Below are 26,492 nucleotides of genomic sequence, written 5' to 3' on the forward strand. Positions count from 1 at the left end.
TTTATAAACACACTTTGTCAGTTTCAAACTCATCCTTAAAAGCAATTATGAAGGTTTAAATACAGGAGCAAAGTTTCCAGAGATGTCAAAAATGTTCTGCAGTTTAATTTGTTGCTTAACTTATGACAACAACATTTAATCTTCCGTGTAAACAACAATGTTTGGAAACGTTTTAATTTTGATTATTTTTCTCCAGTTCGACCTACTTCATATATTTTTGAATGTGCAAAAAGGAATTATTTGACTGAACTTAGTCTTAAATAAACAAATCGTACCTTGTTACCCATTAGTTTTGATGTGATAGCAGTCGCGTTTGTTTAGTCAGGGAGAATCACACTCAATTGCAGTTATCCCTCAGTAAACTAGACTGAGCAAACACGACTGTGAGTTCACAGACAAAATAAAATAGGAATGTTAGTCTATTATTAATCATTTCCTTGCAAAAATCCTCGTAACACAGATCAACTGGCCCTAACAGACACAAGTAGGTTTTGCAAAAGTCTCTGTTGTAAGCTTGTAGTGCCCTATGTGTTTCTAATAACGCTTATTATTGTTTTTGATTATCATCTTCTTTTTTAACATTTAGCTGTTGATTTCCTGCTCTTTCGAACAAGGCACAGACGTATTGAAGACACTGAACGGTAAGTGATTTAGACATCTAACACAAATCTCAGTTTTATTCCGTAAAAATTCCTGCGAATGCGTAGATGAAGATTACTGTTTTGTGGGACCTTTTTCATCAGAAAATATTTGCCTCGCAGTTTTTTGAACACTTCCCATTAGGACATGCCGCGAGAACACGCACACGAGAAATTTGGGATAATAACCAGTCACGCCAAAGCATTCATGCTTACTGCAAGCGTCTGTGATATATCCATGCAGCATTTTTTATGTTCATCCCTCACAGGTCAAAGAATATCGATCTTGAAAGATGGCTCAATATCGTGTGAATATGCAGATTTTACTGTTGCTGTCCCTTTGCCTGGTAATGTGCAATGTGAGTTAATTTCAATACCAGCTTCCTCTTTCATTTAAGAACCTTTGCTATGAGTTGTCAGGAGAACACTGAAACTAAGAACGAGATTTTAGCAGCAAGCTGAGCAGACATTTTGGTACGAACTAGTTCAGTCATTGAATCAACATTTGGACTTTTATAGGTTTGTCTCAGAAGAAGATATTTTTATCCTTGTTACCATTCGTCTCTTGAAAAGTTTGGTTTCATTAATCTCATTAAAGGCCCTGCTCAAATAATTGCGCAAAAGGGCATACATTTAAGCCTCTGTTTTAAAGCGGCCACTCTCGGGGATCAGACAACTGGCTGCTTAATAGAGGTGGCCGTTTAATAGAGGTTCACCCGAAAACAACGTTGGGCGTGGTCAGTTTTCAGTTTATCAAATATAAGTGCAAACAAATGCAAGAGGAGAAAAAGTAGAACAATGATGGTGTTTTGTCCATAACGTTAGCAAAAGCCAAAGAAACAATTACGTGTACAGACTCGACGAGTCTGTCAACCCAACACTGGCTTGTGTGCTGCACAAACAAACTAAAACGCTTCAAGACTTTGTTTTGTGATTGCTTCAATTAAATACTGCTGAAAATGTGTTTTTACGGTATTTCAGATTGCCATTCTTTTACCTTCATCTGGCCAAGAACGTCCAACTTCAAATTTTCCTGGCCGTTTAATAGAGGAATAAAACAAAACAGAATCAATTAATAGAGGTTCGACCATAATTCCTGGGTAGAATTTGGTCTATAATAGATAACAATTACTAAGCTAAGCGTCAAACAGGGAAAGAAAATGACATCTTTTGGTGTGAAACCAAAGGCGAAGGTTTCAAGAAGTGGGTCGCACACAGCCACCCAAACTTTTGTGTATTACCCAGCTCTCAATATTAAATGACTAATTGTTTACTTTCTTGTCGCTTAGGTCGCTCTTTCTTGTTGTGTTCAATCAGTATGTTCAGCGGATTCCTGTAATGTACAGGTGAGTCACGTGGTTTCCTCGGAAGCTAGTAATTTCAACATTACCTATTTTAGTTATGTCTGATGGAAAACTACTTGCACGTCATACGCCATTTAAAATACTTATCTATCGCAAAAAAAAACAAAAAAAAAAAAAACTCTCCCCATGGTGCTTCGTTAGGCGCACTGGAGCTCGGCTATAACTAAATTTTAAGAGTCTTGATTACTTTTTTAATGACGTATTTTAGGAAAAATTGATTTACCATCAAACCATGACTCCTTCTTGGTTGGAAGCGCATGCTTGGAAACATCAGTTACACACTCGTCTAATGGCTCATGTGTCATTGTTTTGTTCTTACCACATTTTTACCTCATGCAATCCATTTGTTAAACTGACACTGACTGGTGTAGACTGTGAAAAAACATGGCTTGCTTGAAACTCAGTAACACAGTATTATTCCTCCATAAATTAGTCCTTATTCCCGACGGGCGTTCCATAAACAAGTGGCATCGACTTTGCTGTGTTTTTTCAGTTGCCCAATTCTTAAGAACGTGTTTGTCCAGATTGAAAGGCTTTTTATTTATTGTGCATTGTAAAATGTCGGTCTTAAGTTTGTAGACTGACAATGATTGATCATATATAACACATAAAATGACCAACAAATTTCTCTTAGTCCCGTTTTTATTTACTAACCAACTAAAAACATGCAATGATTGAAATTTCTTTGAAAGTCCCAGTATTGCTCGTGTTTCCTTTTTCTACTGCCATGGTTCCCTTAAGTGCGCTGTGTTTGAGGATTTCTCTTCCTAGGCGTCTTGCTTGACAGCGACCTTGATGTACCTGATCCCAACCCTCTCTCCTACATCACTCTTGTAAACCTCGAGAGTGAGTCCCTTGCTGAGCATCAGTCGGTTGTTGTAGCCAGCGGTCCTCACGGAACCTCCGTCATGCGCAGTGTAGCAGGAGCCCCAGCGTTCATCCAACTTGATAGTGAAGACATACTGACCGGGGTAGAAGGAGTCGCTGGGTTTAGGGAGAGGTCAAAGTAGAGCCAGACAAGCCTTCCAATCCATAGCATGGAGAATTAGTTCCATAATTTCCCTTGTCACATGTTCCAAAGCCGACAAATCTGGTACCGTCTGACACGCCATATTTGATATCGCTGTCAGTTCCTTGGCCAATGCTGACGTCATGCCCGACTGTGATGTCTACGGTCAGCGGAAATGAATCTCTCATCACACCAGCTGGAATCATGGGAATCTTTAGGAGAGCTGCGTCACTTACTGAGCCGGCGTTGAATCTTAATTGATGAGCGGTAATTGTGCGAGAACTGTCAACGTAGGACGCATGCGCCTCCAGCCATGATGGAGTCATAGTCTGATGGTAAATCAATTTCTCCTAAAAACAAGTTTGTGAAAATACTCATCAATTCACAATGAAGACTTATTTTCTTGGTGGGAGAGTGTCAAATACAAAATCCAGATATGCCGTCCAGTACAGAGAACAAAACTTTAATATATATTTTTTAAATGTTTAGCTGTCAGCTGAGTTCAAGAAACATTTGTCTGGCAAGCCAACGTAACCTACCTGTGGTTCACAGTAGTCTGGTGAGCATGAGGTATGCAGACAACAGGAATTAGCGATCTAAAAACAAGAAAAAATTAAACTCCAATCAGAGCCATGGCTGCAGAAATTGAATACTTCGCCGCAAGCCTTCGTGAATAGACTGACAGAATACTTATTAAATTCTCAGCCTCGGATAATGCAATTCTAGCTTTCTGATTGGTTCACTGGATCTCGGTTACCAGCCATTATACCTGCGTTTGACCTTATATGGAAATGAAAGCGGCAAATGTCGCTCGGCATGAGCTTTTTCGCGTGAAGCGAAGTTCGTCGACAAAAAAAATGGATGAAAAAAAAGCACATTCGGTGAGCTATCTACACAGGAAATACGGGAAATTATGGACAATGCCGTCCCAGTAACAACAAAAAAGCCACAAAGCTCGAGATAAGATTATTTAACGGTACGTATACGTTAAGTTTCCCTTAAAGTTGCAAAATTAAAATATGACCGGCGAGATTTTACGCATTCATGAAGATTATGTAACAAAAACAAATTTTACCTGAACAGAATGGCTTGCTAGTCCTGGTGGCACCAAATTTTCGAAACCGATATAAGAAATGTCAAAAGAAGAACTGAATGTTGAGTTGAAGTGTTTTTACTCGTCTGCGAGGAAGAAAGATGACACGTATTGCAAAAGTTCATTGATTAAATCCATTAAAGCCGCCAGTTGATCATTTCCTTCGCACGCCGTCGCACAACAAACCGTTTTCCATTATCTCTGACCAGGTAAATAAATTATTAGAGCATATGCATTTGTAAAAGGCCGCAGGAAAACAGGTATAATTGCCGGCGTAGTCCATAAGAAACCAGTTTCCAATGAGCAGATGAGGAAACTGTTCGACTAAGCAAGCTCGGATCGGCCGAGAGCAAGAATCCCGAACAGCTACAGAGGACGACCTAGTTTTATCTCAGTCTCTTTTTTGGCCGACGACGACGAGAGAATCAACGACAGCTAGCGCCAACAATTCTGTCCTTGCGAAAAACACCTCAAGGAGTTGAGTGTTTTGAGCTGAACCGAAGTAAGCCCGGTTCTTTACCAGCCACGAAAAACCACCAGGGTGGCCTCGGAGATTCTGAAGATGAATCTGACGCTAAGATAGTTTCTGTCCTTGATTCTAAAACTGACCAACAGTGAGCTCCACACATACAGCTCGAAATGCCAAGGCTTTTAAAGCAAGGGAATCCTGAGAGAGATCTTGTCTAGAATAATTTTGGCACAACGTCTGTGTCACATGGCGATCAAAGTTTTCCGCAGCATTATTACAATGGCAATGTGCAAGTGCACAATTATTTGGCTCTTCTCCATGACTCGAACTTGAACGCTTTTCAAACTTTCTGACCAAGGTTATATCTCCTTCATTTGATAGACGTTTCTTGAATTCTACTTGATTGCAATTTCATTCAGCAAATTCGCTTGCTTCGCTCTCAAATTTTTCATTCAACTAATTTTACAAACGGCGCGCATGTCATGTGATTTCCCACTTGTTGTTGTTTTTGTCACATCGACTTCCGGTCGTTTTGTAAAATTAAAATCCAATAAAATTAAGCTATATTTCCAAGAATACAAACGCACCGAATTTAATAAAACAATTATTCCATTCGCGCTTGTTGGATATGAGATTGGTTATAGCCAACGAGGCCCGTAGGGCCTCGTTGGCTATTTACCATCTCATATCCAACGCGCACTCATGGAATATTCGGGATAGTCGGATACGCCAGGCCATTTTCGGGCGACTTCTTTCCCGAATATTCGACAGCAACAAGTTTTGTTTTTCGACGGAACAACTTTATCATTCTTTTTAGCAGTTGTACCTATAGTTTATAATATTATTCGTAGTGAATTTGTGGGCAGTCATTTGAAATCAACAGTCAGTACCGAATCGGTTCCTTCCATTTAAAATCTAATGTTTCGTTTTCATCCCTTTAGCCTACTCATTCCTAAATCAAAACCATATCATGTGTTCGCAAATTGTTTTTTTTTAGATAAGTGTGTTTATAATTAGCACCAGATTGTATTTGATAATGTACAACTTTTACGACCAATTGCAGTTGTCTTGTGACTGTCTTCATCTTAATTGACTTACCACGCCGAGCAATAGAACCAGGTTCAGGATCGAACTGAAGGGTGAAAATTGCATGATTCCGCTTGATTCTTAAAGAGCCAACCAAAAACCCGATTGCCAGTAGATCGCAATAGAGTCAGGAAATAAAGAAAAGGAATAATAAACTTGCTCAATTTATTCTCGAGCAAAATGTTTACAATAAGCTAAAGTACACACACTACAGAGCAGCGTGCAAACAGCTTGATTCATATTGTGTTTAATCTCTTACTAAATTAAAACGATTTTATTTCATATTTATTCCGCAAAAATTGATTCAAAAAATTCTAATTGATTTTATATCAATACAGTCTAATTATGATTGTATACCATTTAACAAAAACTTCCGAAAATTTCGGTCAGAATGTAAATGGTGCGTAACACAAATTTGGCTCTACCGACCGGAAAATTTTCCAAATAAGCAAAACATTTCGAAAGTTCCTAGTTCAAAATTTCCAAACGAAATGCCCGAATGAAAAATGTGCTTACCATTACAAGTTGTGGAATTGTGATGAGCAGGTTGAACTAGTCTAGACTCTCTTGGTAAATTAAGACTTGCCGAGTTAATGGTAAATACCCAGCACGTACGGAATTCAAAATTGGGGAATTTTTGCTTACCATTTGCGCAAACAGATGACGAACCGTTTTATCCGTGTAAACGGTAAATAGCCTAGTACCTAAATAACCTAGTACGCTGGACAAAACTGTTTTGGTTGTCTTAAACCTTATTAAATTCCACACATGGAAAATTATTTTCACATAGATCACTCAAGGGAGGCTTGCGTTAATTTAAAGCGTATCTAAATTTGCGGACTGAATCACAAAAGCATGGAAAATTGCGTGATTTCTAAGATAAAAATTGTTATGGTTTACATCGACGTCGTAGTGTTGTTGTGCGAAGAATATCGTTGCGTGTTTGTGGATATTTTCATGAATTCGACGAGATGGCATGAGGAAGGAGCGATAATCCATTTAAACAGCACTATAACCCGGTGATACATCAGCGGTTTAGAGAATCAAAGATTCACTTTGCGATGCTATTACTGAAGGGCCACAAAGCAACCCAACAAAGTTATTTCAAGCTGTTATGCAGGAAAATCCGAACAAATGGCAAGCTACTGGTAGATGGGCCCAGAAACAAGCCCGTAAACATTTCTAAAAGCTCAAATAGCAGTGCCTATTGTTATTGGCCGACAACGCCTTAACACGGCATAATTTTGAGCAAATTGTGGCTTGTACGAAGCGCAATAAAAGACAGCCATCGTCAAAACAGGTGCAAGACCGATCTAGTGGCAAGAACAGTTTCAGAGTTCTAAGATCATATTGTATTTCAGTGGCCAAATAAGTTTTAAGAGTCTTTCTCATGCTTTCTTGTCAAAATCGTGACAAAAAGATCCACCGGCACATAAAGAGTTTCTTCGCAAAACAACACTCCAAATATGACTCATTTTTGTCAGAAATCACGTGATTTTCAATACTTTTGTGACTCAGTTACCAAATTTGGACAAGGTGTAACGCAAGCCTTTCTTGCGTGATCCATATAAAAATAAGTTTCCATGTGTGGAATTTAGTAAAGTTTAAGACAATCTCAATTTTTTTTGTGTGTGTCACTATGTTTGTTTCAATTTTTTTGCGGCAAAACGTCGATCCAGAACAGTTTTGTCCAGCGTACTGGTTATTTCGCTGTGTTTGCCCTTCGCTAACCATCGCTAAAGGAAAAGAAACATTTGTTTGCTGTTTGTCTGTGTTTATCGTTAATATCAGGATGTAACAGGAGCCATAATCGGGGACGGAGACCGTAACTCTTAGGATCCGCGCGCACCTATGATACCGGTCAATTTTTTTTTATTTTTAGAACAAATTGCGCCATCCTGACGTCATATATCTGCGCGGATCCACGCACATGTCGAGGGCTCTCGCGTGGGTGTTGTCACGTTGTGTGATCAACTGAATGGTGAGAGTTGCGAGATTCTCCTGCAGATTTATCACAGCGATGGCAGGAAATAAGGCAGGGAATAAGAACCAGGGCTCTTAGATGTATTTTTATGCTCTGAGCTAATGAAAAAGGTGAGTTTTTCAGGCTCGAAAGCATGACTTCAATTTCGCGCTGCGAATGAACAATATCTGCTCGCGCTAGTTGTACGAGTAAGATTTTGCGTTTGGTTCTGGAAAGAAAAGTTATGCAAGAAAACACTTTACTCTGGTATCGAGTTAATTTGTGAGTTTCCCAAACAATGCTTAATCATAACCAAACCCTGTTTTTGATAGTTTCTTATTGTTCTGTTTGTATGGCGAGTTTGCAAAAGTTTTTGAAAGGAAAGTCAGACGCGTACATAAGTAGCTAATTTGCATAGTGCAGCTCGTGTACTTCCAAATCCGAGTCGGTGTTTTCAATTGTCAACAAATCTTGACAAAGATTTCTTTCGTTGTCTTTTGTGCTGAGAAGTTGCAACAATTTTCACCGACGCCAAAAGGCTCCTAACATTATGTGCATTTCTTTTACAACCTAGTGAAATTTTACACTGCCAAAATAAAATAGACAAGGAGTTTTGATAACTCAACCAACGAAATCGAAATCGTTATTCGAGTTGATTAAAGAAAGCGTCATCGTAACTTTGCTGATTATTTCTGCTGTATTCGCATATTTTGAGCTAAGCTTTTAATATGTTCTCAAACATTTATCAACCTTAAACATATTTCAAAACTAGAGATAGACGCGATAGACTCTGGCGAAATCCTCGCAAGCGTGTGGCAAGAGGAGAGAAACTTTGAAGTCCTGAAACGGTGCTATATCCAAATATATCCAACTGGTTTTTTGCTGTCTTATGGACAAGCTGTTAATCTTCAACATATGTGAAACTTAGAATGGAGTAATGTGGAGCTTTTGTAAAAGAAGCAGCGGAACACAACTTTTTGAGTGGGACATAACTAAATTCGACACTGTCTTACTTTACTCAAACTGGAGCAGCTTACGACGAAAATACTGAGGCAAAAATTCAACAGACATGAACGTATTGATTTGTGGGCCAAAAGTATCAAGCATTTCGGGAATTTCGGACACCATCTCCCAGCGCTACATCCGCAAAAATCCTCGTAGCATTGTACACGCGTGTGTCGCACATGATGGCGTAATTTGTTCTAAAACTAGTAAAATTGTCCCATATCATAGAGACAGCCCCAATACTAGAAATAGCGCGCGCTTACGGTCTCCGTCCCCGATTATGGCTCCTGGATGTAATTAAAATTGACCTCGCAATCAAAGGATCAAAGCCTGGGTGGGAGACTCCCATATAAAAAAGACGGGGCTGTTCGTCGGAAATTTTAGCCTGCGAACAGGCTCCCGGCGAGGACGAAAAAAAAAGCTCGGCGAGCAAAGCGATCGGGGCGGGGACAGGGGAGCCTGTAGACTTTCTTTTTGATGTGCCTATCCGCCCTTGGTGATTAGCCTGTGACAATTCAGCCAATGAGGCAATTAGACCTGTCGAGAAGCTACAGTTTCAGTACTTGGAAACAGTTCTAATCGACCTAATCAAACAGCCGGGCCGGGCGTCATAATATAGAGTGCAAGTAAGCAACATGTTCACGGAATATTTCAAACTTATCTTTGTCCCTCTAGAGCCAATACTTAGAGAGCTTAAAACATATTTTCCAAAACTGAAATGAGGCTAAGCTAATTATAAGCGCATGATAGAGGTGTCAAACTCTACGAAGCGACGTGCCGATAACAGTGGAAAGTCCGGAAACCATGCCTTTGACCAGTAACCGGTCGTTTCGCCTACAAGTCGATTCGCCTATGTCGAAGTCGTTTCGCCTATACCACCGAAGTCGTTTCGCCAAACGGTTCCACTCCACTAGCTTTTACTTAAAATTCCTCCTCGTACCAGAGCATAGACCCTTTTCATAAATGGCTGCCAATTTAAAATTCTTTTGTATGCATTTAAATTAGCCTCACTAAACTCGTTTGGGAGTAAAAATTCTTTTCAATTAGCAACTCAAAAACGAGGTTGGTCAGGCTAATTTTAATACTTACAACAGAATTTATAATTGGCAGCCATTTATGAAAAGGGTCTATAAGGTATCCTTCAAAATCACTTGTGAAATAACGAGAGGTCGAGAGACCGAAACTTAAAAGAGAACGGCAAACGCACTATTGTAAGGAACCGTTGGAGTCGTATAATTTTACAAAGATCTGTCAAATATTCATCTCAGAGATGTCAACAACCAGCGATTTAACCAATTATATCATGATACCAGGAGCTGGTATCATAAAACGGCGGCATAAATAGAATGTCTACAGGCTCCCTCGTTTCGTTCGGCCTCACCGGGAGCCTGTTCGCTGGCTACAGAAATTTCAAAAAGAACGCCTAAGGGGTTTCAGGATCCTGCTTGAAATTATTTCACCCCTAAGAGGTACCAATTCTAAAACACATAACTGACACCGACGTTTTTCGGCTCAATTCCCTAAAAGGTGCCGCAAAAGCTTTCACTCTGGACCTTTTAAGGCCAAACACCCTAAGAAATACCAAAACTGCTCTTTTAACTCCCAAAAGGTACGACGAGCATCCCTGTTCCTTTTACATTTCCCCGCCCAAAAATGATGGACGCACAATTGACACATCAAAATTTCTGTAGTGAATGAAGGAACAGCTACTGAACGTTTCAGCCCTTTAGAGTAAATTGTGTTTTCAAAACTTTGGTAAAGCCTTACAAGGGGGGGGGGGGTTGATGCCAGCCCCCCCCCCTCCTCCTCCGCCTTGTACGTCCGAGGGTAAAGAGTATTACCTCCGAGAGTTAAAAGAATTAGAGAGAAGAAAGGAAATTAAAGAACTTTGGCAAAAGAAACAAAATCAAACCAAAATATTATACCTAACACATGATATGGAAATTAAGGTATCATGGTAGGTGGATTGATAGTGTTTGGAAATCGCGCTCTTACGCTGGCGCTTGAATGAAAGAAAACTCCATCAACCTATACATTTTCTGAAAGCTTAATAGTTATGGTATAAAATCGTATCTTTGAAATTTTCTAAAAAGTTTTTGTCGCAGTGACATTAAAAGAAATACCCAGAAACATTGCTTCGCTTAAACTGGTTCGCTTCCGCGCGTGAATGATCGGAGCGGCGCGATTTACATCGGAAATGTTTTCTCACACATCACCCTCAAAAATGTGTCTGCGATTTTCCAGATGTGGTTTGGTTTTTTTCCTACACCCTCCTAAACTTTGATATTTTCAATGCGGACGTTTCCTTCTACTTAAGAGGCATAACTTTGAAACGGAAGCGAAATTACACAAAGCCCGACACCCTTTTTCGAAGGAGGTATCCTAGAACATACCTGCCGATTTTCAGCCAATTCCATCGGAAGACGCGCGTAAACGAACTAAAAATGTTCATCCTTACATGCAGTTTTATTTCATCGAGAAAAATACGAAAAACCTTTTATGAGATTGATATGAATAGGTGTTAAAAATCCCCTCCGCACTGACAGATGTCGACATGGGTCAGTTTACCACAACAATGAGTTATGACAACTTGAAATAAACAGACGACTAATATTCTGGTGCGGAAACCCGTCGCAGTGAAATCGTCCGAGAAGCGACCTACTAAAAGTTAAACTGCCGTGATTACTTTTACTTAAAAGATTTCGTCGGCGGCATTGGTATTATGTTGCTTAAGTTTAGGCTCCTTCGTTCTCCAGACATTTTTTGAAACCATGCCTCGTGAAGCCAAAAAGCATGAAAAAGAGGAAATCTCGAGGTCTACATTGTCTACATCTACATCTGCGCTCTACTCTATCGTTGTGGAAGTTTCGGAATCGCGTCCGTTCTAAAACAATTTCGTGCCGCTAGCACTTGTTGTACTTTGTCCTTTAGCTTCATTGGCAAGACTAGTGTCCTCGAGTTCCTTCAACCGTTCTTCTTGGTTACAGTACGGTCGCTCGGAGCCAAAGATCTTGTTCGACGCTGAACCTGTGGGTTCCACCAGATTTTCGTCTCTTCAGCTTCCTCGAAGACGAAAATGGGCAAGAATTTTTCATCCTGACATAAAGAAAATTTGACAAGAACGAAAGCCAACTTGTGATGAAACAACCAGATTGAGAACATTTCGCGTGCACAAATGAAATACCACACCGCAATCCACCGTAGGAAAAAAGATGGCGGCTGTACATTTTACCACAATGCCCTGCGAACCTAACACAGCCTTAAGGGCACAAAGAAAGCCAAATTTTTACAATATTTGTCTCTGTACGAAGGATATTAAGTAGCCTATGCTTGAAGATTTTATAATGTTTCTGTACGTTTTTATGAGCTTTGTCAACATTTTCGTGCGCTAAGAACTATGGGTAAATTTAGCAGTCGCCATCTTTTTCCTACGGAGGATTCGCATTATATGTGACAACTGGCGGTGAATTTTAATTAGAGGTGTCGACGCGCTGTAAGGGGTTAATGATATTCAAAGATAGTTTTTGCTTTAACTCAAAAAGTGAAAAAAGCGTTTTCCCCCATTCAATTCTTTTTGCAAAATATTTATCTCAGTCTTCTCAATTTGAACAGCCAAACAGAGATTTTTCGCATTTTTCGTAAAAATCCACCTACCATAATACTTTACGTAGCAAACAGGGTTGACATGTTAAAAGGAGGAGGCCATCAGCCCTTTAAGAGGAATTCTCCTGACTAGCTCATTGAGCTCCTTAGTGTAGGTCAACTTATGAAAAACAATAAAACAGTTTCTTTTTCCCACTCGTTTATTTTTCATTTCAAATCTTCAATACTAAGCACCACAGGAAAAAAAAAAAAAAATCGGTCATGCGATTAAGTTGTGCACGCATTCTTAGTTTACATGCCAGTTGCTCATTTTTTAAGAACATGAATTTCCAAGGTAGCTTTACCAGAATTGGACATAGAGCCGCGAAATTTCAGACCAGAACCGAGGGATCTGTCATGCCAACCATTTGCTTTGAAGGGATTTGCATCATAATACAAATCATAGTACTGATCATAGTTGGCCCTTTGGTTTCCAGGGTACAGCTTAGCATTCCACCAGTTCTGGTAAAAGTTATAATCAAACGGAACACAGAACATCACAGCAAGTGTTTTGTCGATGCTTGGAATGTAGTAGGCAAGGACTCCGACAGCTCCCGTTGCGACTGGTCCAGACGTTTTGCGAGGTCCGTAAACAACAGCGCATGCTGTGGAAAATAGAATAAAAGAAACAGACAAGCAATTTACACATTTTAAACTCGGCTATCGCAAAATATCGCGATTTGTGAGTGGCAAGCAGATCGATTATTTGCCAACACCGAAGGCCGAGGCAAATAATTGATCTTTGAGATCAGTTGTAAGAAAATAAACCACCACCCTAGAAAATATAACCCTACGCCTTCTGCAAGCCACACAAGACACGTACCAACTTTATCGATGCTCCAGTACTTATACATTTGAAAATATTTGAAATTTCGCAGTATTAGAAAAAAAGTAAACATTTAAAAATCACGACACAATTCAATTTAATATTTAGAAAACATGTTTTCCAAAGGCGTTTGCAACTTTGTAAGCCCTAATGTAAAGATGTTAACAAAAAAAAGCTAATTATGAATACTGAAGTGTCCGAAACATGTTTTCTTAAGTCAAACGTTGCGTCTTCCTTTTGAAGTTTTGAACGCATTTTTAAATAGAAAATTAATATTAAGACCCCTGAACGAAAAACTATGTGCCGAGTTATTTGTTTTTGATCTGCGCTTTACTGACAAGGGTTTCAAGATGATTTCCGCAGAACATTCAAGCAATAATGGCAAAAATTAAGTTACCAAAAACACTTCATGGCATGGTAATATTTTGAATAAAGGTAGGAAGATCTTATCGAGACCTTAGCTTTCAAGCTGACCCCGCAAGACAAAACTGGACTTGAAGTTAATTATCCATATTTCAATTAAAACGGACGTTTCGCGTTAGTTTAAAACGCAATAACACGCGCTTTAAGCATTTTTACGAGGTTTGACATTCAATTTCTCGAAAATGTTTGAAGATTTAATCGCGGGGTCATCTAGAGAAATGAATTACAGTGAGATGTTTTAAATAGTATTCAAAAAGTTACCGTGCTATAGGTAGATTTTTAGTAAATAAATTTTGCACTTATTGCTTGAACTTTGAGCGGAATCCGTCTTAATTTCTTTCTTAGTTATGAATCTGGGCCCTTTTAAAGAGACCCCAATTCTGAAAAATGGGGATATCACAGAAAATTACATCACACATTAAGCATGGCGCGAAAAGGTGAAGGATGTTTGCGCAAGAATCCTCTAAGAAAAAAATATACGTATATGTTTAACAAGGTGAAACGTTCTTGCTGGTCATATTGTGTTGAAGTTCAAGTAATATATCAAACACGAGAAACAGTGTTTCATCGGGTTATTCAAACACCGAGAAGACAGTCGAAAATACGACGCGCAGCGGAGTATTTTTGACGAAATTCGAGGTGTTTGGATAGCCGATGAAACACTGTCTCGAGTGTTTGATATATCTTCTCAGTGAAACAAAAACTAAGCAGAAAATCGACTAAATATCTTCCCAGAAATTCTCAAAAAATCTTCTAAATATCAAACATTTTCTAAATATCTTGAAAACTCCTCTAAAAAATCTATTTTTTATCGTAAAAAAAAACATTCCGATTTTAAATCTCTTAGGCCGGCCGAAATTTCTAAAATCTCTTTAAGTGGAAGGAGTTAAAGAAGAAGATTCAGGTGCTTCGATGTTACCAGCTTCCGCCATTTTTAAAATTTGTTCCTTTAGCGCTTTTAGTGATATGGAAAACATTTTTCAACTGGGAAATCGCTAAGCTGTATTGTTTCTGGCATAAAATTTAGTCTTGTTTCAATGGAAAAGCGAGGAAAACACAGCGCTAAGCCAAAATAGGTATCAATATTTTTAAATTGGCCTAACTTTTCTAAATATCTTAATGTTTCTAGAAATCTAGGAAAATTCTAAATATCCAAAAACATATCCAAATATTTGTGGCAAGGCCTAAGCGAGCCTCCGTAAATGCTAGATTCACTTCTCACCGTTATCCACAGAATAAGGCAAGTTTTCATCCGCAGTGCCAGAATAGAAGTAGAAAGAGCCTTGCTGCCAAGGAAGTCCACTTTCGTTGTCAACGCCAATCGCGCATTTGCGTTTCACGTTAGCGAGGACATTTAAGACGTCTTTCAACAGATTGATTGTAAGCTGAGCACCTTCAATAACCGTTCCTGCAGCAACTGAAATGAAATAAGCAAGTTAGTCTCACAACCGAAATGTTTTTAAAACCTTACCACTGAAGTCACCGATCTAAAGATCTACTTGCTATACCAACAGCTCCTGATTTTGACGAGTGGCGGCAAACGTTTGCCATCTTTAGAGGGCTAACTCAACTAGAGTTGCACCAACTAGTAAAGTTTTAATTCCTGTAATGTTCTGTGTATATGCTTTACGTTTTGATATGTTCTGTTTGTTTGTTTTTGATTTGTTTTTGTTTTTTTCTAAGACCGATTCCTAAAGATGATTTACCTTTGCGCTTAGACTTTTCGCTGTCTTGGTCTTCCAAGTCCTTTGGCAGTTTAACTTCAGTGTTATGAGATCGCTCCAAAAGGGCCTCCAGTTCCTATGTAGGAAAAAGGAAAACAAACCAAACAACCCAAAGGGAGAGGGTTTTTTGTTTAGTTTTTAAGTTTCTTAGAGTAAAATTGTAGTTTTTAGGGATAGTTTTGTAAAGGGCGTGGGGAAAAAAATGTATGTGTGCGCTATATAAATGAAGTATTATTATCAGTATTATTATTATTATTATTATTATTATTATTATTATTATTATATTAGCATTAGGGTTTGTCACCCTAATGCTGATTCGTATAGGGACCTAGAGTTCCAACAGATATACCGCAATCATGAGAACGAGAAGAAGCGCCTTTATGCGCGGAGGGTCTTGGATATCGAACAAGGAACTTTAACTCCCCTTATTTTCACGTCAACAGGCGGCATGGGAAACGAGTGCTTGCAATACCATTCCAGACTGGCGCAGCTGATCTCCATCAAGAAAGGAGAACATTATGCTAAAACAATCTCCTGGATAAGAGCAAGGACATCCTTTGCTTTACTAAGATCCGCACTAATCTGCCAAAGAGGTTCAAGAGCTAGAAGGAAAGCCTTTTGTGAGTTTAAGAACATTGATATTGACGTTGAAACCCAGGAGGGAACCATTATGTAAACACTGTTGAAATAGGTCTTAATAGTTTATTTCTTTTATTTACTTTTACCTTGTAATATACCGATATTGACGTTGAAACCCAGGGAGCCATTATGTAAACACTGTTGAAATAGGTTTTAATAGTTTATTTCTTTTACTTACTTTTACCTTGTATATACCAATTTGTATGGAATATGTTAATTAATGTTATGATGATGATAGTAGTATTAATATTAGTTGTAGTAACCATGATATCATGATTAGATACGGAAACATGTTTTACTTTTTTTATATATATAAATTACTATTACAATTATTATTATTGTTGTTGTTACTATTATTATTATTCAGTTGGATTTTACAGAAAAAAAAAAATAATAATAATTTCTTTTTACCTGGCGATTGGGAACCATTTCAGGGAAGTCGGTCAAACCAGCATCTGCCAACAATGCCTCAGCTTCCCGCTTTGTAAAGAAAAAAAAAGCTAAAATGTTACAACAACAATCAGCAATGTTTCAAAACGGTCTCTTGACACATTGTTATTTAGGAATGTTTTATGCCAAAATTTAACCGTCCTCTGGCTTGTATGGTTAATTCTCACCTTATCATGACAACATAGTTGAATCAGTTTACAATGCACAAAAAACATCAGCAACAACATCATCACCGTCATCGTAATTATTGTTATTGTTGCAATTATTATATTTATCAATGGTGTTGTCATAAATACTAATGCCAACATTATTATAATCAATTATCATTTTTAGTAACCTGAATTCAAGTTTTCACTTTCTGATTTAATATTTACAATGTATTTGTTTACTTTATTCTTCTTTTCTAATGGACAGCTACAAATATCCAATAAAAGTTGTTATTATGTATCTTGCTTTCGCGGCCGCCGGGCAGTTCTTCTAGTTCCCATGTGGAGCGAAATATATCCAAGGACTTTCTGCGGCTAATTCTTAGTGTCTAACACATGCAAAGGCGTTTTTCAATGAAATTTTGGCCGTTTCAATTTGACTTGCTTGCAAAAGTGTTTAGGTATGGCAGGGTCTCAGTTAGCTTACAAACAGGCTCCCGGCAAGTACAGAAAAACAAATTCGACGAGCAATGCGAGCGGGCGAGCGCAAAACTGAAGAATCTGGAGAGCAAGGCGATCGGGGCGGGACGCTCGCTCGCCGGAAGCCTGTTGATAGGCTAGGTCTCAGCATAAATATTGGATTCTAAAAGGCACCTCGAGTTGCAAAAGCTAATTTTCATGCGCTTTTCCATTTTTCATGTTCGCGTTAAAAATCGAATTTTATTCCTGGCGTAAACCGGACCACAAATGTCACAGCAATTTTACGATAGACGCCATTTACGGTTGCAAACAGAAAGTTTAATCAAAGTGAAGACTGATCATCGCAGTAAATTTTCCAATTTAAGCAATTGGAAAGAAGAAGCCTGAAAAAAATCAGGGCTTCTACGGGATTCGAACCCGTGACCTCCGCGATACCGGTGCGATGCTCTACCAACTGAGCTCGCTCCCAATGTGTGGCTTCATAGCTCAGTTGGTAGAGCATCGCACCGGTATCGCGGAGGTCACGGGTTCGAATCCCGTAGAAGCCCTGATTTTTTTCAGGCTTCTTCTTTCCAATTGCTTAAATTGGAAAATTTCCTGCGATGATCAGTCTTCACTTTCATCTACAACCGCAGTTCATATATGATTTATTTCATATAAACTTCACATCATTTCACTCCTCACGGGAAGATATGAACTCAATAAATTGACCTCGCTCCCAATGTGTGGCTTCATAGCTCAGTTGGTAGAGCATCGCACCGGTATCGCGGAGGTCACGGGTTCGAATCCCGTAGAAGCCCTTATTTTATTTCAGGCTTCTTCTTTCCAATTGCTTAAATTGTAAAATTTACTGCGATGATCAGTCTTCACTTTCATCTACAACCGCAGTTCATATATGATTTATTTCATATAAACTTCACATCATTTCACTCCTCACGGGAAGATATGAACTCAATAAATTGACCTCGCTCCCAATGTGTGGCTTCAAAGCTCAGTTGGTAGAGCATCGCACCGGTATCGCGGAGGTCACGGGTTCGAATCCCGTAGAAGCCCTTATTTTATTTCAGGCTTCTTCTTTCCAATTGCTTAAATTGGAAAATTTACTGCGATGATCAGTCTTCACTTTCATCTACAACCGCAGTTCATATATGATTTATTTCATATAAACTTCACATCAGAAAGTTTGATCAATGGCAATAACATCAGTCAATTCTTTCTTTACCTCTCCATTTGGGTTGTTTGGTTTGATCACAGATCCAAAGGTGGTAGTAGTAACCGCGGAAACGATTAGCAGCAAGGAGAAGATAAAACTGAGGCGGTCCATGTTCATCCTAGACAACAATAATAAGACCACAGAACATTCATTACCAATGACATGAAGTTCAACAAACTTACCGAAAGTTGTTTCAACAACGATTTCGGTTTATGTTGGAAACAAACTGATGATTGTTAAAGAGGCAGTTTTAATATAGAAAATACCAAAAAACTGACTTACTGTTTTCCACGCTGTGTATGTATCTATCTCTGCGTAACCTGATACGCCTTTACGTGAAATCGCTCTGAACAGGTTCGTATATACCGTGGAACCCCGCTATACCCACGAGAGTTAATTGTTTTCTATTTCGTCGCCTATTGTTTGCTTTGCCTTTGTTTCTATCAAATCAAAACATTTCTAGCCGCGTTCGGTTTAGTTTCTGCATTTATTAGTTCATTTTTGCGTACTTTTTCCGTGCAGATTAAATGCAGATTAGTTTTTTTCACGTCGTGTTATGTAATCGCTCATTGTTAATTACGTAACCTCGTCAACTCTATTCTTTGAGAAACCAGAAACTGCATACGATAAACGCTGCCAACGTAGGATCTACAGGAGATCTGATCAGCCAAAAAAATGTATGAAGACAAACAATAGACTGCAAGACTGATACCTCGTCAAAAATGTTTCGAGACACCAACATGACAAGAACCGATAAAGAAGGATCGCAACAGTGGACAGCTGTTTCGCCCTTCTTGGGGCTCGTCAGCACTGTGTAGCGAAGATATGTAACGTCAGCCCAACAGCCAACGCACATAAATTGCAAAATGACCCCAGTTCACTATATCAAGTTCCGTACTTTGAACTCACTTGCGCCCCGAAACACGCGTGGCCACATCACGTGTTTCGGAGCGCAAGGACACAAAGTGGCAAGATTGGTGTCTCGAAAAGCAAAAGAATAAATGTGGCTGGACAAGGCCAGCCCAGACATTCACACATTGTTTACACCCGCCTTACGATCACCGCGTTAACACAGTTACGTCGTTATTATGGCCACTTTTTTTCTTCCAGCGAAACGCCCATACATTTTCTAATAACAAAACCCCATTAATGCGGCCACGACGTTAATAAGACCAAAAGCCACATCCTGAAATCCCAACCTGTATAATCGTTCATAATTTTATCCAGTTTATACGGCAATTAAAGCCAGTTATGTTCACCTTTCCAATGTTAATATTACATGTAGTGAGTGAAGTTTCGATTTTTAAAAAGTATATCTGCATTCCGTATGCTTATAAAAGGACTGTTGTCTAGAAGCGCAATTGTAGTACATTTGTTAAGACTTCGCTCGGTTTAGACCAACCATGAAACTTAATTTGGCCGTACCCTGTTAATACGACCATATTTTCATGGCCTGTTGGTGACCCTATCAACGGGGTTCCACTATAGGCAATGCCTATTAGAGAAACATTGATGACTACGCTATTTTGTAGTCTTCATGTTAGAATGTTTGGCGATCCTTGCCTTCTCTCTTCTTTGCTGCACGTGACTGGTTCTAAAACTGAAAATGACAATGGCACTGAAATGAACTCTTTTACTTCTGGCCACTTGCAGAGTTCAGACAACTTTTACTGCACAATCAGTTTATCTCCACGAGCTAATTAAAGCAAAGGGAATTTGCCATAGACGATGAAATGCAATTGTTCTAAACTATTCAAAGTGGTCGGTTTGTGATTAGCGCAATCGCTAGTTCGCGCTCTGTTACTTAACCTTGTTCTTAAAAATTTTATAAGTTTGAATAAAGTTAAATTTGTATGCATTCTTTTGTTTGCTCTGTGCTTGAGAAAACTTCACTTAGAAACACTGAATTAATTTCGAGGAAAAGGTTGTTGTTATTCATCGTAGTAGATACAATAATAAAGTGTATTATCGTTTGTCTCACGATGTAGTCACTTGAGATGTAGATCGCGACGTTTCGACTGCTTACTGCTAGTCTTCTTCAGGCGATAAGGTGGACTGATTGCACGGTATCATTTATATCACAAAGGTCGGCTGTAATTGGTGCATTTCGATCCTCCTATTGTTCCATTGTTCTGGCAAGTAGCTGTTCCCTCAGTGGTCCGCTGTTGTACCGTTCTCCTGTTGTTGTGTTTCTTGATCGTGGGTATCCATGCTTCAGGAATCTCAATTCCACTATCCCTGTTGATGTTATTAGGGTGAAGTCTTATGTGAATAGCTTCCTTGACCCTACGTGTGTACCAGTGAGGATCGCGATCAATAAACTTGACCTCATTCCAGATAGGATAGTGGCCGGTCTCGTGGGTGTGTTCAGAAACGGCGGAGGTTTGGGTACGGGTGAGTCGTATAGCCCTGTCGTGTTCTCTGATCCTCTCCTGCATAGATCCCCCTGTTTCCCCGATGTAGACTTTGCCGCACTCACAGGGAATCCTATAGACAACACCATGTTGCTTAGCCGAGTTGACGGTGTCCTTTGGTCGCACTAAGTGTGACCGAAGTGTCGTGTTGGAATTAAAGACGGTGCGAGTGCCTTGCTGTTCTAGGCAGCGGCGGAGAGACTCCGAAACTCCTTGGACATAAGGTAAAACGGCGGTGGATTTAAATTCCGCGACAGGCTCTCTTGAATTAATTTCTTTAGTTTCTGGAAGGAATTTGCGGCTAGCGGTTTTGGCTCGAAATCCTTACTCAAGAACTAAAATATTTTAGGCCTTATTATTCTAGGAAACAATAGGGAAGGACTTTCACAAAGAAAATTTTTACCTAAACTTGTCTGGGGTGGGTGCATGAAATCACAGACAAAGATCATGATAACAAATAGAAGCTAACAATAAATTTACTGGGCTGAGTCTTCTCTTTGGATGTATCGTCTTTTGCTGACAGTCTTCCACGATGACCGAAACCTTCCTAACAGCCTAGCTCTCTGTGAGAACTAAATGTTATCTGTAACATTGCTTCCTTTTAAGAAGTCGTAAACTTGAAACAAATAAATTTGAAATTGACAGCTGTAATTTCGATAAAAAAAAAACAACAAAAAAACAAAAAAACAAGTGCAATTGAAACTCATTTCACAATTGCTAGAACTTGTTTGCACCTGTGAAGCTTTGAATCAGTGCATGCCCAACTACAATTGTCTTGGGTAGGCCTCTAAGAATCAACTTAATAAAAAAATTTTCATCGAACGAGAAACACTGAAAATTCGTCATAAAAAAGAAATTTAAGGAACTTTAAATCAACTTTAAAGAGTATCCGTACCTAACAAACGTTTTTGCATACCCAAATTCAAATTATAAGGTTAATGTTGAGCACAACAATTATGATAAGACTCCAGGATTTTAAACAAATGAGGACAAAAGGTTACCTTATCAGGTCGGTTAGGCAAGTTTGTAATGTGTTGCTAAGGGAATTATTCTTTGTCTCCAGGCATTCTGTTGATTAGACCTGACACGTAAAATGTTATCAAAATTGTGTTTAATTGCAGTCCATTGTTTAATGGTGTTAACCAGTTCCAAACTAACAATGGTTACAATAAAATATAATAAATTTAAAAATAACTTCAATCAAGGTGTATTAAATTGTTTTTATTTGTTGATCCTAACGTTTGGAAAACATAAAATTGAGCTTTAAGCTTGAGTGTTCGTCTAATGCTTAATCATTAGATGTTCTCTACACGAAACAATAAGTTATCACTTACTAGTTTTATTTAAAATAACCACTATGCATTCCAAGAAACTATTTAAAGTATATATTTCAGTGTATTTTGAATTAAACTCGCAGAATGTCAAACCAAGGTGATGTTTGCCGTTAACAAAAGGGCGCAAAATATTTCTGAACACACCGACTTTATTTTGAATCAACATAATATTGACGAAATAATTCATTTCCTTGATAGACGATATGTTGCTCTCCCTGATTTTGTTAGTAGTTATTTTAAAAGAAACTGTTGTCACCATTGCACCGGGAAGCTTAATTTTATACCTGTGTACTTTACTTTCAAAAACCAAACCATTCTAATTTAGAAAGTGAAAACTTTTTCAGGTTCACCTTACGTTTCCTAAAATTTCTATTGTTATGACAAATTTCCATTTTTTTTTTCTCGGTTGTCGAATTTTTTTATATTGAGGAAACAGAGCAGAGGTACAAACAATGCCAGACGCCTCGACGGAATTCGCTAATTTTTCGCCTTGACACCTTTAGGCCGCACGGACTAAACGTGGAATTCATTTTTTAAGGAATTTCGCGCGAAAATCTTCCAGTCGATCGTGTTTTTTGTTAAGATTTTACCGCAGTCAGATAATGAGTAACTTGTGTGAGAAATGCAAAAAGCATGAGCTACAGGGGTTTATATTTAAAAACATCGAAGGTGAGTCCACGGAGGCCAACGATCTTGGTCATATTTTGTACAAGTGGGTCTTGCGTAAATAATTCCAAATGTTAACAACGTTTTCACAAAACTTAACCCTTCAAGAGACATATGAAACCGCTTCACAGATAAACGAAGAGCTAAAAGACGGAATTCGATGGTGCATTTTACAAAAAATTCAAACTTCTAATCGATAAATTTTCATCGGTAGAGAAAACGATACATCATTAGAAAAATAGGGGTCACCGAATTTCCAAGATCGTTTAATCCAGGCAAAGCTATAGCAATGGGCATCTGCCCTATCATTGCCCAATTTATTACTTGGCGCACTTGATGCATGAGGTGGCGTGTGAATTTCCGAGCGCAGTAAGGATGCGCAGAAACAATTAGCTCGAAGGTCCTTAAACAGCTAGACGCGCGCACGCTTTCACCTATCCCTTAGAGTCGCGTGTCTAATTGTTTATTTCTTCGATGACGTGTCACATTCAACACTTCGAACTGAAGAGGGGCAAGGCCCGAAACGTCTGCCAATTAGATACTTATAATTTTATTTTGGCACTATTCTATTACTATTGATAACTTAAGTATCAAATTCCCCAAGCTTTGGAGCTCCGCTCCGCTATTTACACTGTATTTACACTACCATCTGGCGATGACGACTTTTAAATGTAGAACTGGGTGCGTGCTGGACGCCATGTTTTCTAGATATACATAAACAGCTAGCATCACTAAACGCACAAGGAACTCGCAGAGTTTACAGATTCCAATGCATCAACAGAGAACACATCTCGTCCTGGCGATGTCGAGTTATGTTCTCTGTTGATGCATTGAAGTTGCTTCCTCTCTGAGCTGGTTCACTTCACCATATGTAAAGTTCACGTGCATTTCGAAACTGCTCATCACACTGTAGCCGAGAAAATCGCAGAACAAAAAGACCTGAAATATTCCAGCTGATCTAGGTTTGTTGCATGAGGCCGAGGTTCGCTTCGCAAAATACGTGACGCGGAGTAAGACTGTCACGACAGTTCTTTCCGGCTTTCCGGTTCCCCGGTAAACCGGAAGTAACTTTTCTTTTCAAGATAACGCTGTTGTAGTAAAATTCTGGCCAGTCTGATATGAATTTTTTTAACCTGAGTTCTCTTTTGTCGTTTGATTTCTTGGAACTTGAGGTCTTAAACGTTTTCTCGTAGAATTTTCACCATTTCTGAGTTAACCAGCTCAATGTTGACCAAAGCTATTGAAATATCTCAGACTGTAAAAAACGGTGTAAATAAAGTACTTATTTTGTAGGAGAATGTTGACCTAAAGCCCCCCTCATCTCGGTCATCATTTTGCCGAAGATTTAGATGGATGCCTTTGTATAAAATTGAACGCCTACACGGTGCCATGTTGAGAACCGCTTTTGAGCTGACGGGCCAACCTTGGCAACCTTGCATACAGCCGATGCGCCTGAAATTTGAATTGGCCAATCAGGATTCAGCGGGAGGGAAAACTGTACTGTCCTGAAATGAAATGCTTGTTAACAGGAAAGGCAATGAAGTCGAGCAACGTTTCTCACTACTGGAGAAGACAGTAAATATTCACGAAAATTGAGTTACAATTCAAAGATCGGAACATGAAATATAAAACACTTTGTGAATCCAAGCTTTTAATTTTGGACTGAAAATAGGTCGCTCGCGTCTGACAAATTACTCTTCGATGGCTGTCACCAAGTACGATAATAGTTGTCTCATATCGAACAAAATATTCTGTGCCTCATCATATTAAGCCCAAAATTCTCGAGTTAAGTATCAGAAGAGGCCCAAGCAACTCCAGTATTGTCTTTATTTTTGTTAGTTGGGAACAAAAATACTATTCGCATTATGAACACTTACCTAAAGGCTGATTTTTATTCAGAGAGAAAAAGTGAATCTAGTGATATTCAATGGTGTCAATTCGAAAGCTTAAAAAAAAAAATAGTATATATCAACCAGAGTTTTTAACGTTTATTTACATGGCTTTTTTTTTTTTTTTTAATTTTAATTTTTATTTTAAGTTACTGATTCAAAAAAGTAGGGATTACCGTACTCGTTTAGGGAAAAATTAAGATGTATGTCATTGTCCAGCTTGGCTTGAATAAAATCTATTATTGTTGTGTTTGCCGAAGCTAATTTCTTGAGCTGTCCATCTTAATTTAGACCGTTCAGAGTACCACCTTTTGGTTTGCCTCCAAATAATAAATGCTAGAGAATGTCCAAAGAGATTTTTTCTGTGTGCGCACAGACTAAACTAGATGTGTGATTGACATCCAAACAAAAATACGCCAGTATGGTGTACTTGAATGACAAGCCTTTAGAGAAAATAGTGATGATCTCTGAGCGGTATAAAATGTCATCCTGGAATCATGTAATCACTCTCAAGTCGGTGGAATGCCTACTTCCTCGTTTGGGGACTTGTTTTCATGAAATCTCCGTAAAGCTCTCGAGCTTTCCGATTAAAACTCGTAAACTCCTAAGGGCATTCCATGAGCACTCCGGAAGCCCTCGGGGTTATTTCCGCTGGAGCTTCCGACACTGTATTAGCGGACGGAAGGTGAAAACGGGAATGACGCCATGTGAAATCAATTTATTAATTAACCCAAAAAGAAACGAAGGCATGATTGATCACCGCAGTTATGCACACAACTCAAGTAGTTGTGAAATTAAAGCCTGAAAAAATCTCCGCAGCTCAAATATATGATCATTCATAATATAAATTCGCACCTCGCCCCCAGGATTTCACGCGGCAATATCTCCTCGCGGTTTATTTACGGTCTCGCTCGACGGACTAAGCGAAAGAAGTACTACTCGTAGTCCAATTTAGCCAAGCCTAAAAGCGGAACTTTCGGGCCAAGTTGCTCAAAGCCCGATTATGTTAACCCAGGATAAGCGAAAATTTTGATTTCAGTTTGTAAGTTGTGGTGAGGTTTTCTGTATGTTGTTTGGCCTTTTGTTTTGAGTTGAATAATCTTATAATACACAAAACAAAAGTAGTGAAAAGCATTTGTATTGAAGAAAAATCTATACTTCGGTTAACTTTTAATCCTAGGTTAGCGTTAACCCGCTTCCGAACAACCCGGCCCTGTTTACAACCAGCTAACCTGACATGAGCTCGCCATCCAGTCGAAAACCAGCACTCGGTCATAGGTCAACTAAAAAAAAAAACGTGTGACCTAGATAAGCTTAAAGCTTGAGCCCATGATATGATCAGGTAATACTGGTCAGGGAATACCTTGTTTTTACAGTTGTCAATCGTCCTATTTTTTACCATAAAACCCGAGCCAAACGGACTCGCAAGCGGTCGCAAGTAGCTACAAGTTGAACTTAGGAGGTAGATAATTGCGTTGGGTGGCCAAACGGACACGCAAGTTTCCTCGCAAGTACACAAAAGTCGCAAAAAAAAAAAACCCATTTCAAGGCAGACATATCCTGTATTTCATTGGCTGATAATAGATTAATGGACGCCACTCCGTCATGCGCTGTGTAGCAGGAGCCCCGGCGTTCATCCAGCTTGAGAGTGAAAACAAACTGACCGGGGTAGAAAGAGTCGCTGGGCTTAGGTTTATTCGGTTCGTATCTTGTTGGAGTCAAAGTAGAGCCAGACACACCTTCCATTCCATAACATGGAGAATGATCGCCATAATTCCCCTTGTCAGTTGTGTGAAACCCGAAAAATCTGGTACCGTCTGACACACCATATCTGATATCACTGTCGGGCCCTTGTCCAATACTGACGTCATTTGCAACAGTGATTTCTACGGTCATCCTTACAGGCGCCGGCGGGAATCATGGAAACTTTGAGAAGAGCGGCGTTTCTTATTGAGCCTGCGTTGAATGTAAGTTGATCAGCGGTAACTGTACGAGAACTGTCAATGTAGGACGCATGCG

General features: G+C 39.1%; 1 protein-coding gene, 2 long non-coding RNA genes and 1 pseudogene across 5 annotated transcripts; 1 reads left to right on the forward strand and 3 right to left on the reverse strand.

Moving 5' to 3' along the window:
- The first annotated feature begins 358 nt into the window (after nt 1–358).
- Nucleotides 359–5,496, forward strand: LOC145495268 (uncharacterized). 3 transcript variants are annotated; one of them, XM_081474862.1, is made up of 5 exons: nt 359–484; nt 587–641; nt 908–997; nt 1,928–1,984; nt 3,501–5,494. In XM_081474862.1, exons 3-5 carry the CDS (start codon nt 932–934, stop codon nt 3,543–3,545), a joined length of 168 nt encoding a protein of 55 aa, XP_081330988.1. In that variant the 5' UTR covers nt 359–484; nt 587–641; nt 908–931; the 3' UTR covers nt 3,546–5,494. The 3 variants fall into 3 exon arrangements, with proteins under 3 accessions (XP_081330988.1, XP_081330986.1, XP_081330987.1); XM_081474860.1 differs by lacking the exon at nt 3,501–5,494 and adding an exon at nt 2,211–2,517; XM_081474861.1 differs by having other exon boundaries at nt 587–997; nt 3,501–5,496.
- On the reverse strand, nt 2,597–3,513 carry LOC145495267 (uncharacterized; annotated as a pseudogene).
- A 6,916-nt stretch (nt 5,497–12,412) lies between the features above and the next one.
- On the reverse strand, nt 12,413–16,152 carry LOC145495781 (uncharacterized). Its single transcript, XR_014050469.1, has 2 exons — nt 14,741–16,152; nt 12,413–12,874 (listed from the first exon to the last, which is right to left on the reverse strand). It is a non-coding gene; the product is annotated as an uncharacterized LOC145495781 (long non-coding RNA).
- A 145-nt stretch (nt 16,153–16,297) lies between these two features.
- On the reverse strand, nt 16,298–18,495 carry LOC145495802 (uncharacterized). Its single transcript, XR_014050472.1, has 3 exons — nt 18,453–18,495; nt 18,180–18,288; nt 16,298–16,361 (listed from the first exon to the last, which is right to left on the reverse strand). It is a non-coding gene; the product is annotated as an uncharacterized LOC145495802 (long non-coding RNA).
- Nucleotides 18,496–26,492: the final 7,997 nt, after the last annotated feature.

Source organism: Orbicella franksi, chromosome 8 (genome assembly GCF_964199315.1).
Source record: "Orbicella franksi chromosome 8, jaOrbFran1.1, whole genome shotgun sequence".
Taxonomy (NCBI): domain Eukaryota; kingdom Metazoa; phylum Cnidaria; class Anthozoa; order Scleractinia; family Merulinidae; genus Orbicella; species Orbicella franksi.